The sequence below is a fragment of the Cynoglossus semilaevis genome, chromosome 1 (genome assembly GCF_000523025.1).
Source record: "Cynoglossus semilaevis isolate Cse_v1.0 chromosome 1, Cse_v1.0, whole genome shotgun sequence".
NCBI lineage: Eukaryota > Metazoa > Chordata > Actinopteri > Pleuronectiformes > Cynoglossidae > Cynoglossus > Cynoglossus semilaevis.
Window position 1 is genome coordinate 26,806,117 of NC_024307.1, and position 14,985 is coordinate 26,821,101.

Here is a 14,985-nt window from a genome sequence, read left to right on the forward strand (position 1 = left end):
CTGCAGTCTATCTTTTTATTCAATGCCATGTTTAAATAATAAGAATCTGTACATCTCTCGTTCCCAGAGAAAGTGTGACATCAATAGCCTCCTTATCAGGATCAGTAATACAGATGAAGTGCGTTTTCAGGCAACCAGAAGGGCTGACAGTTTATACAGCAACAAAAACAGCTCATAGGAATGATGTAGTGCACGCACACTCGTACACAAACATGCACGCACGCATGTACACACCTCAGCAGTGCACTATAAGACATGAACCCAAAACTGCCTGTTCATTCAAAAACAGCACCAAACATAAACAAAAAAAATCTTAACATCAATAATACAAAGCTTTACATTCCTCACTTTCCCATCAGTCATAGGGATCTTTACATCTGCACATTTACAGCCTCTGACTGGCTGTGTCCTGAACTGAAGGCTTCACATGCTGATCAGTGCTGGACCCAGCCAGTCAGGCAGCAGTCATAGGCACAGCTAACACCCTCAGCCCAGCAGAGGGCGACACACTCACAGTCAACAGCAATGACACAAGCTCCCTGTCCTCTGTTTTCACAGCTGGTCTAACAACATCCAGGTCTTCAGTGGGTTTCAGACTCTCCACCAGGAAGTGTGTCTGCAAAAGAAGCAGGTTATTGCTGTATATAAAACAAATCTGTGCAAACGTTCGGACGACTCACTTCACTTCACTTCTAGGGAGCCTGAGGAGCAGGTCTTTACACAGGTCTTTAATAATGTGTGGTTTTGGTATAGAAGAGTCAGAGTCTAAGTTCCAGCCCCCGGCAAGGTGAGACCCGGCTGCAGGCCTGTGGTGGTCGTCGTGGTGGACGTGGGTGAGGAGGCCACTGGAAGAGCCTTCGGGCCCGGACTCAGCAGTCCATGTGTAGCTGTTTGGTCGCCGTTCAGGTTTTTGTAGGGGTTCCTGCGCGGTGGAGCTCGGAGACACATAGAAGGGAAACGGAGGCCGGCAAGACAGCAGCCCGGACAGGAGACGACCTCCTCCTGGTCTAGAGAGTGGCCGCTGCTGGAGCCGAACGGGGAGGAGCCGGCGGGGTCGTCGGGAGGGCAGTGGTAACCGTTGTTGTTGGTGGCTGTGGTGTCGTTGGTGACCGAGGTGCTCCAACCCAGCGGTCGACTTATGACCACATTGTTGTTGTCAAGGTGAGACAGCGGCGGCAGGCACGGAGGCCCGTTGGAGATCACCGACCCCCAGCCATTAGAGAAGGCAGTAGGGGAGTCATCCTGGATGGGGGTGGAGAAGTGAGAAGGAGGAGAGGACTTGGAGTAAGGAGAGGAGGTGCTGCCTTGTGTGTCCGAGGAGCTAAGGCAGTCCATTGGTTCCTCTTCTTTTTCATCCTCCTCCTCCTCTTTTTCTTGGTCCAGCAGGTCCAGGGACAGAGGAATACCTGAGTCACCCAACAGGTGAGTTCCACTCTGTCCTAACAGTTCTGCCTCCTCCTCCAAGTCCTCCTCATCCTCACCTTCTCCATTCATCTCACAGTTACTCTCAGTCTGTGACAGCTCCTGATCAGGGCCAGTTTTCTGCACAGACGTGAGGTGCGGAGGCGGCGTGCAAGGCAGCGAGTGACAGCGCCTGTGCCTCCTCTGCAGATCGGACGACACGTCCATTGTCTCAGATGTGGACGTGTCTTCACAGTCTGGGGGAGGAGGCAGGGTGAAGGTCAGGGATATGACCGACTTGCTGGGGGTGTCGAAGAGCTTGATCTTGCCTCCTTTCAGGTCCTCCCTCTGAGAGAAGGGGTTGACACGAGCGGGCGTCGCCTGGTTCTCAGAAGGAGGAGAGTCCAAGGGGTGCAGCATGTCAGACTTACTGCGGGAAAGGCGAGGGTCTGAGGGGAGGCAGAGGGATCGTCTTCGCACAGGGCCAATAGGGACTGCTTTGAGGGGAAAAAATTAAGAATTTTAATTTTTCAGAAACAAATTTGAGTCAACTTAGGCGGCGACAGATGACTCACATTTCACCGCCTGATCATCTTTTGGTTGCGTTTCAGCCTGTCGCTCCTCCAGCCCTACTACAATTTCAGAAAATGCTGGGCGCAGCATTGGACTCATCTGCACAAACAGGAAAAGTCAAACTGAACAGCAGCATCATGGACATAAATATGATTTTACTGATTTATTTATTGACTTTAGTTTTTTTATTGCTAAACTTAATACATTAAAAATAGTCTGTCAAAAACAATAAAGAAACCAAAACAATGTGACGTTAATACAATGTTATACATATTTACAGGCCAACCTGCAGCAGCGTGAAGACAACAGTGGGAGATTACTGATAAAATCAAACTTCTTACATTACAGCAGCTGAAGGCCAGTTGCAGAAAATGTGACGGACAGTCTGGCACCATCTGCTGGAAGGTCTCTCTGTCCAGACCAAAGTCCTGCAGCAGTAACAGATTTACAGAGAGTTCAAGTTTAAAATATCAAAAACAGATTCAATGGTGAATACAGAGATCACCTGAGGTCAGTTCAGCACCACAGCTTTGGAACAATGCTCAGATTTGAAGTTTGACACAGAGTTGATGAAACATCAGATGTTATATCTCGAAGTGAACACAAGGAGGCGAAATGCTTCTTTTGCAGCAGCACAGGTATTAGTGGAGGGTTTTGGAGAGCTTTGGAGAACTTCTCTTTTTGAATAGACTGTGTCAACAGGAAATGGTGCAACATGTGCTAACAGATCAAAATAACCAAAACACGAAACTAATGAAACAGAATTTCATAATATGGAAACTTTCCAGTAACTGATATAAATCTGCAGCTATTTGGCAACCATCAGCAGTCTCTGCAGGTGGCTGATAACAACAATCTGTTAATGAAAGGAACTCTTTGGTGACACGTGAACACATCTGTCTGAGGACTTGCTGACTAACTTGTGTTTATTCATGTAAAATACAATCAGCATGTGGCGGTCATGGAGCTTTAAGCTGCAGCACTGCTAGTTATCAGAAGAAGTGCAGACAGCAGGGTTAGCTGAACTAGCGTAGCCTAGTCAAACCTCTGACTATTGTTGGTAGTGAACCTTTTAATTCTTGTCTCTTTAAGTGAATATGTAAGACAAGAGAGTTGTGGATTTAAAATGTGTTTCTGATGTTTTTCAATAGAGGTGTGCAGCTCTATACAGCAGTGAAGCCCTGGGCTGTAGTTAGCACGTCATGCTTAATGTTTACTCTGGGGAACAGCAAACAGGAGAGCAGCTCTTTTTCTATGATCAATAATATACCCTGAGGGAAACAAATGAGGAGATGATGAGACCGACACCGTCCTCAGGTGTTCAGTGATGAGCAGGTGATGAAGAGGAGAGAATGAGAGTGATGAACACATGACCATACATACTGCAGTGCGTGGCAGGAAGTCAGGGTCAGCTTGTACTCTGGCGATGACCTCGCACAAGATGATGCCGTACGCAAACACATCCACCTGTGGTGAGGAAAACCACACAAAACATGAAGACATGACGCAGTGTGTGAGGCACAATCACATGACCTTTTTCTGAAATATAAAGGCTCACCCTAACAAAATATTTACAGAAAAAATGTACATCAAAATACACCAAAATGAAAATACAGCATGCAAGTGAGAAACAGAAAACAGTAGAACATCTTGATACGAAGACGTTGTAGATAACAGTTCCAGTGGTTTTAACTTATTACCAAGAAACTTAGTTAGATTTTAAAGTGGTTTTAACTTATTACCAAGAAACTCAGTTAGATAGCAGAAAATCAATGAAACAAACTCTCAAGCATAAAAATTTTAATTAAAAAAAACCCACAATCAAATATGGAAATAAGCAGAGCTGCGATGCCTTCACCTCCCCAAGAAAAAGTTTAATTGCTGCAAACAAAGCATAAAAATAACCAGAAAAGACAGTGATGCCGTCGCTGTTCTAAGATAAAGTTATGTAGCAGCAGTGAGCCAGTGATGCCTTCAATGCCCTGTCTTGTTGGCATGTACCCATCAGTGTCAATTAATTGGTGCTTTTTCTCCACAGCTATGAAGTTCATAATATCAGCATGTTTCTGTCTAATATAGGAGGAATATATAATATAATACTGTATAATATAGGTGTATTATATAATGAGGTAACAAACCCGTGGTCACTCAACAGTAACACGACCGACTTCCTTTGATTCATTTATTGAATATTTCTTGTTATGTCTGGTTTTTCTCTCGCCGCTGTGGACGTTGACCTCAGCTGCTAACTATCTGCTGCTGAAAGGAAACAAAAAAACACATCACCTTTTCATTATACACCTCTCCCCGAAGCACCTCCGGAGCCATCCAGTACGGGGAACCGACAATAGCAAGTGGTTCTTGGTCCTCGTTTTCACTACACAAGAGGGAAGATGAAAAGATTTGAATTAATTAGTCTGAATAAGCAAAACCTTTTAAATAAATATTAAAATACAGATTTAATGTCAAACATAACGTTTTTATATCTTACCATTTTTAGTCGTCATGAAAAACTTCAGTTCCAGTGAAATATCTTTTAACTACAAGGCTAGCCAAGTTATTGTTCTGGTTATTTCAACTACTTCTACTTGACACCTTTGACAGCTACAGTATTTCAGCTGTCCTTTGGCATTGCTAATATTTAGCTTTCTGCAAATACTCACCATCTATTTAGCTAGCCGTGACTCAGCTCTTTAAGCTGACATTCTGTTTTTGGATTTACACGGCTTGTGGTAATTTTCTTTATGTGTAAGAAATGTTGATGCTTTCAATGACATTCAGAGAAATAAAATAAATAAAATGTTGTTTGTGTTTTCACTAGTATCTAAGTTCGCTTTCACTTCCCTCGTATCTTAGAAACCACTGTGTTTTTCATTTATCTGTAGTTAATGGTTGTGAAATCTAAACTCATTAAAAGGAAGGAAGACAAGAATGTGCAAGGACACACACACACACACACACTTCCTCTCTGTGCTATTTACATCAGCCACTGTGGGCTAAGATACTGCAGAAATTACAAGCAATGTGGTACAGCAGAGGGAGAAATACGACACAGTGACATGGAGGAACTCCAACATAAACAACAATTGGAGAAGTGGAGCAACAGAGTCAGAAAAGAAGGAGGAAGAGGAGGAGGAGGAGGAAGAGAGAGAGGCAGGCTGCTGACAAAATAATAAGGGAAAAGAACAACAACAATGATGGAAGTTTAGAATTACGAATGGATAACAGCAAAGTTTTACAAACATAACTGTGTCATAGTTTCTTTTTATAACATTATATGTCCCTGTAAAACCGATTGGTCAAACACGCACAACATAATATGGGCAATAACATGACAAAAGCAAAGAAAAAGGTTTCCCAGAAGACAACTTAAAGCCTAAACTTGAGAGTTAACCAAAAGCTTAGGCAGCAAAATATGCATAAATGTTGCCCTGAAAAAAATAAAAATCAGTTTTAAACACGCGATTATAAAACACCCATCTTAAAAAAGAATACGTTTAACTAGAATCTGAAAATTAGCAACAATAATCTAAGTTAGCCAAGAACATGGCTAACATGGTCATAGCCAAGGACAGAAAGAAAAAAATCAAAAACAAAACAAAGACAAATAAATCTAGGTCTAAAAATAGCCCACAAGACAAAGGTAGTTTTAGTTCCAAGTTCCAAGTTCAAGCCTTGAACAAACCACAATTTAGGCAAATATACAAAAATAAAAGCCAGACAATATCTTTATATTTAACACAATTACTCAAACTCAAAAAGGTTTTTTCCCCCACACTGGAGCCTGGATTGATAAGACCAGGAGACAGTCGGTGAAACACAGGCAGCAACAGGGCTGGAATAGTTTGACCTTATTTGGAATGATTTTCCCAAACCCTCCTTCCTCTCCCCTTCCCTCTCTCCCACCGTCTCTCCTACCTCTCTCCAACACAAACACACGAGGATTCACCACAAGTCAACACGTCTTTTCTGCTACAACAGGACACAAAGGTGTTTGTTCATACCAACTGTCAGCTGCTGCGCTCCGAGGGACAACAGACGCTGTTCACACAGAATCTAGAATATTCACTTCAAAACAACACATTCAAATTGTGAACAACAAAGTTCTACAAAATAATTGGAATGTGTGCAAAGTATTGTGGACGTAAGAACTAAGCCTATCTTAGCATAGCGCCACTTAGCATGTAATTTGTTAGCTTAAGACACAAACACCATCCTACAAACAGCCGTTAGGGTTAGCAATTAGCTGCTTTTGCCAAAAATAAAACATCGACTACTACTAAAACATTGTTTTGCAACATTTTACAATTTCTTGTAAACATTGTACGATTTCTACAATATTAGTTTTCTAAGATATTTTGTGCTAAATTTAAATGAAGAATTAAGCAAAGTGTTCATTGAACCATTTTTTTCTATCAGTTTCTACTGTAGGCTAGTAGGCTAACCTAGCCCTTAGCTACAGTATGTGTCACATGCTATTTTAGATTATAAGCTCCCATTAAGATTTAGATTTCTGCCCAACTACAAGTAGAAAAAAATGTTTTTTCCACTATACTTTTGCCAAAGTATTTTTATTTCGTTTTGGCTTGCTAAGGTCCAGGCATCACCTCAGCGCTACAGTGTACGTTGGTCAGTTCCTCGTGTGGTCAAAATGAAGTGAGGAATTGTTTTTATTGCAGTTTGTTTGTGTTTCCAGGACAATCTATTCTTTTGTTTGTAAGGAAATGAAGCGTTGGATAAACAGAAGGAACTCGGGAATTTTTCACCTGCATTGAAGTTAATTTTCTCAGCAGGGTTTCAAAGTAGCTTTATGACTGTGCATGACCTACATCTGCAATGTGTTAATGTCAAATAAAAAGAACTCCTCCGACGTGTCGTCACTGGAAACCCAGCTGGAGGAAATAAAACCTGTACGTGAGCGTGGTTGTAACGTTGTCATTTATGGTGTGAAAAGAGGCCAGTGGTGAATTGATGGCATAAATGTCAGAGCACATTAAACAGCAGCACAGCTGCAAACACACAAGGAGCCATGAAGAGACTCGGCGGTGAGTCAGGGCCGCTGACGGTCGAGTCAAACCCTGACGACACCTCGGTGAGTCCAGTGGCCTCATCGCTGAGACTCCTGGTCGCTCCACTGGTACTAACAATATAAAAATTTAAATTGCTCCACTGGGAGTCTGATGAACCACAGCATGTGGAAAAAGCTGAGTGGACTTTGTTTCACCAACAGGAGCCAAAATCTCCAGGCTGCTGTGGGTTTTACTCAGAGGTGATGACTTTCACAAAACACACACACACACACACACACACACACACACACACTGTCAGATGGGCTAATTTAAACTATGGTTTCCCAGAGCCTTTTAACAGAAACGCAAGAAATGCAGCCTCGAACAACTACAGAGCCTCTGCTTGCTTTTTATTTTCAATTCTTACTGGAAGCCAAAATGAAAATAGAGCACGTGGTCACACTTTGAGCTCAGGTAGATTGCCTTGTCCGGCCTATTATACTTTCTTGAAACATAATCAAAATAAAAATGTTTATTACGTTTTGTCGTTGGAATGTCATGAGGATGTGGAGGGATGAGTAGATTAGATAGAGCTGAGCAGAGTCATTGATTGAGTTTGACTAATCCAATCACCACAGGTTGATCAAAGGGACTGACCTGTAATCTGGGATTTTCTCTGCCAGGCCAAAGTCTCCCACCACGGCTGAGCACACACTGCCCTCCCAGCGCACCAGGCAGTTCTGCACACACACACACAGAGAGAGAACCAGAGGTGAAACGTCTGACTGACCTTTAGCCGTCTGTCATTAAACAAAAATGGCTGCCAGGGTGAGAAATGAACAGAAAATGGATTAAAAAGAGTTCAGATCAGATTTAACTTTGGGTCAAATGTCTGAAGCAATAACATGTTGACACTGATGTGTTGACATTGCAATGTTTATCATTAGTTTGTCTCTGCTAAAATACTGGAGGTCAACAACTGTAAAGAGGGCTACAAATCCAGACCTTTTAGGTCATGTACAATACCCATACGTATGTGTGTGTGTGTGTGTGTGTACACTGCAGTGTGGGCTTCCGTCTGTCACCTTTGAGGTCAGGTCCCGGTGGAAGATGCCCTTACTGTGCAGGTACTGCAGCCCACGGGCGATGTCCAAGGCCAGGCTGAGCCTCACGCTCCACGACAGGTAGATGTTGCTGCTCAACAGCTGCTCCAGGTTTCCACCATTAATGAACTGTGTCCACAAAGTAAACACACAAACACAGCACTGGTATTAGTGAAGTACACAGGGTACGTGAGGTACACGCAGCAGCTGCTGACACGTCAATGATTAGACTGATGACACGGCACGAGATTTGAACTCTAATTCATTTTGACTCTGATTTATACTGAACTGCTCAGATCGTTTCAGTTTGATTCAAATGACTTCAACAACCACAGCAGCATTAGCATTAGCTTTGAAAAGACTTTTTTTTCCCAACTGAAACAGAAGTCGAGCACAGTATGAGACGTCAGCCAAATGAAAACTGTAGAAATGACCAGAACATTACACACACAGTATCAACATGAAGCATCAACAGCAACAACGACAGAGGTGTGTGGCACTAAACACAAGACAAACTCTGGAAACAACACATCTATCAGAAAATTCAAACATCCATAGCCAAATTAAAACATAAATATGTTCAAACAATAATACTTTGTTGGCACAGGAAACACAGGGAGTCAGGAACCACACATGATGGTTGAATTATTTTATTGCGAATAGATGAAAATGTTTGTGTTTTTATTTTTCGGGCATTTTTTTTTTGAGAATATTGATTTTTCTATCAATTTGAATAGTGGAAAACACACATTATACCTGTACTTCCCAATGTTTGTCCCCTTTTGTAGATGAGCCTGTCGCCAAGCTCCATCGCTGACGTAGCCACGACTATTTCTTCAAATTTCCACTGTATTTTAAACATTTCTACAAAGAAATCTGCTTTTCTCACTGAATAAATGAGATCAACTTAAAAATGAGTGAAACTGTGGTACAATTGAAGAACTGAAATCTGGACTCATTTTTTCCTACTACGACCCCCTCTGTTAGCTTTGTGGCCCCTTAGGGGGAGTACCCCTCACTTTGAGAATCAATGGATAGTTTTGTTGGGGTTTTATATTTTTTTATTTGAGATATATGATATTAAGACCAACTTCTTCTGCTGCTTTTATATTAAAGAAAAAAGAACATGGAGAAAGTACTGGAACTCTTACCTCAGTGAGAGCGTGGAGTTGACCCTCATGGACACACACTCCAATAAACCTGGAGTGTCACAAAGACAAAACACTGGAGTGTCACAAAGTAAACAAGGTTTACAACTTTTCTTGCTACATTGTGGCTAAACTGGAACAGAGTGTGGTGAACCTTCTTGGCTAAGTTGTGTCATCGGGATCTAAATTTCAGGAATTATTTTTGCATCTTTTTTTTTGTGATGCTACCATTTAGTCAGAAATATAGCAAAACAGGCTAATAGTTAGCAATAAAACGAGATAAATTAAGTAACCACGAATATTGTAAAATAAACAAAGATCTGTCAAAAATAGATAAGGTTGGCTAAATGTTAGATGATAGTATTAAAAACACCAAAGAAAGAGACAAAATGTAAGCTATATTACTTCTTTTTGTTTCCAATTCCTGCTCACCAGAGTTGTGTCAGGGCTGTTTTTTTTTTGTTTTTTTTTATTTACCTGAGAATGTTTGGATGAGACATTCGGTTCATGAGCTGGACCTCCCTGAGCATGTTGGCTCTGTTACTGGCCAGGATGTTCATCTTCAGAGCCATCACCTGCCCTGAGACACGGTGCTGCACCTGGAAGGAGAAAAAGAAAAGAGTGAAATTGTTTCAAAAGTACATTTTTGACATAACAGATGAAGAAAAGGTTTTGGGGGAAATTATGCAACACAGCAGTGGGAAAGAAAAACAGGAATAAAAATAAACGTAAAAAACGTACGCTGGTCCCACTTCTCATAAACACAGATGATACAGAGCAATATTTTAAATGTATTTAAAGCGTTAACTTTAGAGATTATTTTAGTTCTCAGTTTAAATTTAGATTTTAGCTTTTTGCTATTCTGAGTGAGCACATTTCCTCATGTTGTAACTGTTCATTCTTGTGTTTTTGTCTGGAGAGTAAAAAACGTAAGTCTGACTGTGTTGTACTGTGATATACTGTGATATTGGTTGTTTTTCTTTTGGCCATGAAGCATTACTGGGTCAGCCCAGTTTTGTTTAACTGTTTGGCTGCTTCCCTGCTGCCACCTGTTTCTATGGCAGTGTTGCCGCCTCGTATAGTAACCACGGAAACGTGGCAAGCTTCCCCTCGGGTCTGTTTACGTGGGTTTGCCAGAAAAGACTTTCAGAGAAAATGCAAACAAGAAGCAAAAGAGTGCTGACTCTTCTCTTTGTGAAAAAATGTTTTTGACCAGGTCAGGACCAGACGTCCTCATGGACACCTTAAAGATGCATGACACAAGCTTGATAATGTTAATCCTCCTCTTTAAGACGCTTTGGATAAAAGCCTCTGCTAAATGCATACATGTAAATGTAAATGTAAAATTAAGCCACTAGATGGCAGTAATGCAACTATGCTGAAATACCACTGAAACCAGAAGAAGAACTAAGTTTGGGACCATCTCACGTCAACGACGGTAACGCAGAAGATTAGTCTTTTTTTAAAATAATAATATTTAAATGAGTTAGGTATTCATCCAAGTGGAACGTATTGACGTTTCTGTACATTACAGAGGTGTACAGCTTTGCATTAGAGCAGGAGCTCTGCACTCTAAATGTTAAGAATATTTGTCTGTTGTTCCTGTAGGAAACATTTTCACTGTGTCAGGAGACGTGAGAGTACTTGATATTTACAGAAATATACATAAAGAGATAAACCAAGTACTGCTGTATCAGATACAGTGTAATGTGCTGTGCTACTGTTCTGTGTTACCGCTTTAAACCCAACTCAGTTTTCATTTTGGATCAGGACTCAGACTTTTAACAGCTCCGCTACGAAACAAAATTTCCCTTTGAGCTATTAATAAAAGCCTCAGTGGCCGGAGTTTCAGGTTGTGTTTTCATTAGTGACACAGGAGTGTGTAAAGACACACAGGGGAGATGAGTGTGTGTGTGTGTGTGTGTGTGTGTGTGTGTGTTCACCACCAAGAGGTGAAGTCACCAGCGCTGGATCACAGTTTTCTCCACATGGTGATGAAGGAACAAAAAAAATCCTTACAGACCAGCGATAGTGACATCCTCACACACGTGCACACACACACACACACACACACACACACACACACACACACACACACACACACACACACACACAGTCAATTTCTCCGGGGTTAAAACTTAAGATGATCCAGAAAGTTTCCTTTATCCCACCTAACCCCTGCTTTTACGGTGGTCAAACTTGGGTCCATTTAGTTGTCGACATGGGAGAGCTGAGAGAGAAGAGTTCAGAACAGAATAGTCACTGAAGCTATGATAAAGAAAAACCAAACGGTTGCTCTACTGGACGTTTCCCTCCGCAGACGAGTGGAAGACGTGAAATGACAGCAGGCAGCTGAGCTGAGAATTCAAACAGGACGACAATAAGAACTGGACACAAGTGAAGCTTGGTCTGACGACTCCTGACTCCAAACAAGTCTGTTTCTGGACTGAAGTGACCTCCAGTGTCCACATCTTACAGTGAAATGATAACTTAGTCACGTGGTCGACCAGCACGCCGTCTGTTTTTCGTCTGCAGAAGCGACATGATAAAATAAAGGTTAAATGTATTTAATCCAAAGCTAACAGCCCGTACACATTAACAACACTCAGACAGAGTTAGACAGACGCAGCTCTGCAGCCAATCAGGGAGCTTTAATGGACACAGCACACACTGCTCAAACAGCCATTAACACTGATTTATACACAGTGTGCATAAACACAACCCCCCCCACACACACACACACACACACACACACACCTTTCATTAACACCAATTTATCAGACAAACACAGCTGAGGAGACAGTAGATGTGGCTGACCTCACAGCAGTACACACACACACACACACACACACACACACAAATATAAGTCACAGACAGTGCAGCGGTTACATCATGACATCACTGTTTTCTTCTTCAAAATGTTTTGAGCCAAAACAAACAAACCACCTTCTGACTTGTGTCAACACAGGACAGTTTGTCTGCAGCAACACGTGTGTGTGTGTGTGTGTTTCTCTTTGTTTTCTTCTTCTTCTTCACTTGATGGGGTTTTTATTCCCAACCACCTCTCTGACAGTGTCCACACCCACATAAAAACCAGCAGAGTAAACACCACTGACAGACACATTGTCAGACGCTCCCTAAAGCTCTCATTCAAACACACAGGGCATCACAAAGTGCAGCCATCAGCAGAGGACAGGTCAGGCCCTCCATTTTCCCCCCCCCCCCCCCCCCCCCCCCGGGTCTGTTGAGTGGTGCAGAACGACTATACACCTAAAGGTCAATGTTCATACCAAAAACAATCACGTGAGCTCATTTTTTTTTATCTTTCTCTTCATGTGGAAAACTGACATCAAATGTCATTAATAAATGACACTTGTCTCCATCCAGTGTGTGATTTCAATTTTTTTTTCTTCCCTCAAACTAATTGTTTTCCTTCTGCACCGCTCGAATGTATGGTATATATCTGTAATGAAGGTGAACAGGTTCAGAGAAACTGTGGAGCTCTGTGCTATAGTGACCACAGCAGACCAGGGTCAGGGAGGTTGAAGTCATGTCAGTGGTTCAGTGACATGACAGTAGTAAGAGGAAGAACAACCACTGTACAGACAGAGCAACCACACACACACACACACACACCCCCACACAGGACTGTGCTGCTGCTGCTGCTCGCTCACACACACACAGCCTCAGGACTTTGGGTCAACCCCACAGGCCCTGGTGGTCGTCATGGTTACCCCTGAGGTTCTCAGCAGCAGGAACCTTTGTTGTCATTTCAACCACTTCATGTTCATGTTGATTCAATCGAACACTCTTAAATGAAGTTCACTGGTGTGGAACTAACTCCAGTCCAACATTAGCCATGAAAACACTAAGCTCCCAAGGAACCTGAACCTGAGCCTCAGAACTTGCTCAACACTGCCACCTACGTCTGTGAATTCAGCTAAGTTTCTGAGTGTTTTGACCAAACATTGTGCAGAGCGACAGCCTTCTCTCTGGGAACGACTGATCCAGTTTCACACTGGAGCCTGTTGGAGTGTGAAGAGAGGCTGTGATCAAAGTCCCTGAGGGGTGAGGAGAACGGCACTCACTCTGTTCATGTGTTGAAGATGACATCGCCTTCAAACCTCCATGCTGGCCCCAGGGCCTGCTCTCAGTTAAAGAGAGAAGAATCACAACGAGAGAATGACTGTGTGTGTGTGTGTGTGACATCGAGCTGCTCCGTTGTCCAACGACGAGGCTTCCTGACGACTTACTTCCTGTGCGTTTAAAACCACTGAGCGTCTGTTAAACAAAGTTAACACCGACTCAAAACTGATTTTGCCTCATGTAGAGTGGTCATCTGAGTAAAACAGTTTCACACTGTGCTCACTGATGCATCAGTGACTGCACTGACCTTATTAAACCGATTGGTAGTAAACCTTAACACCAGTACTGTTAACTGGACACAGTTCCTTTTTATTGCTGCCATAAAACTTTATCGGTTCAATATTGTTCGATTCACCAACAGCAGTTCACAGAAGTCAAGTGTTAGCTCGGCTGCTGTTAGCAACACGGCCCAGTCACGAGGGCCTGAATGTATGGTCCACAATATCGACTGAAAAATTATTTATTTATCTATTTCTAGACACACTGCAGCTCAGGATTGTAATCCCAGTGAAGCCCAGCAGAGGCAGCAGTCAAAGTTGGTGAATTTGCTTTGACTGCAGGGTTGTTGAAGTGTGTTTGAAGACAGATGAGCAGAGCTCTGCTCCTCGCTGCAACAACAACATCCTCCTCTCCACGTCCACTGTCCAGACACGGACGTAAAAACACTCAGCCGTGTGTTTACCTTGTTACAGGGGCGTGTCTGTCCCTGAGGTCTGTCTGTGGACTGACCACAGTCAACATGTGGACATGACGAAACACTGGTGTAAACACTGTCCCCGGGTCGACACCACCGTAAAACAACACTGATAAAAACGACGGAGGAGGAGGAATTGGAGAAACCAGACAGTTGTGAAACTCTTGGCCAATGAGTCTCTACTCCGATCCCAAACTGTTCAGGACATAAACATGGCTGTTCATGTAAAGACAAGCACATGACCAACTCAGCGCTTTGGTGCTGGTGTGGCAGAGCAGAACATAAACACAGATGAAGACTTGACATGAAGTGTGGGGGAGGGACAGGGGGGAGTCAGCGGGGGTGGGGGTGCTAACTGGAATAAAGAGGGAAAGGTCCTGCACCGAGTCTCTGATGATGTTCAAGTCTGCACTGGCTCCTTCATACCAGCACCACACACACTGTCAACACACACACACACACACAGCGTCCTAATCCTCAGCACTGATCTCAAGCACCAGCCTGAGCGCTGACGACGACTGATGTTTTTGTCTGAGCTCATTCACTTTGCCTCATCTTTGGTTTTTCCTTAAACTCTCCACAGAAGACGAGCTGACGCTGCAGCAGATCCACACAGATCTGGTCTGATCTGGACCTGGACCCAAGACCAACAACGTCAAGCACGTATAAACGGACTGAAGCAGGCTCACTATGAACTGAGAAAAACTGGAAACAAAGAGGAGACAGAAACAGAGTCTGGGGTCTGGACCCATCGGACTGAGAGTTCAGATCCACTACAGATGATTGGTGCTCATTTAAGGCCCAACATGTTGTGATCCAGATCTGACCCAAATAAGAGGTGACCACAACACAACCAGAACTTTTATGAGTGGAAACCAAATTAAACCAGAGCCATCGAGACACACACACAC

The 14,985-nt window shown here is 42.9% G+C and overlaps 1 protein-coding gene across 2 annotated transcripts in view; it reads right to left on the bottom strand.

Moving 5' to 3' along the window:
* Position 1: 1 nt before the first annotated feature.
* tesk1b (testis associated actin remodelling kinase 1b) overlaps positions 2 to 14,985 on the bottom strand; it is a 21,432-nt gene continuing 6,448 nt past the window's right edge. The window contains exons 3-11 of one of the 2 annotated variants that reach the window (XM_008323454.2): positions 9,712 to 9,833; positions 9,238 to 9,286; positions 8,069 to 8,215; positions 7,641 to 7,723; positions 4,261 to 4,351; positions 3,358 to 3,441; positions 2,316 to 2,402; positions 1,977 to 2,073; positions 2 to 1,895 (exon numbers count right to left, since the gene is read on the bottom strand). In XM_008323454.2, coding sequence (XP_008321676.1) covers positions 766 to 1,895; positions 1,977 to 2,073; positions 2,316 to 2,402; positions 3,358 to 3,441; positions 4,261 to 4,351; positions 7,641 to 7,723; positions 8,069 to 8,215; positions 9,238 to 9,286; positions 9,712 to 9,833 — 1,890 coding nt within the window. In that variant the 3' untranslated portion in view covers positions 2 to 765. Of the gene's footprint in view, positions 1,899 to 1,976; positions 2,074 to 2,315; positions 2,403 to 3,357; positions 3,442 to 4,260; positions 4,352 to 7,640; positions 7,724 to 8,068; positions 8,216 to 9,237; positions 9,287 to 9,711; positions 9,834 to 14,985 lie in introns of both variants that reach the window. The other variant, XM_008323426.2, reaches the window with a different exon arrangement.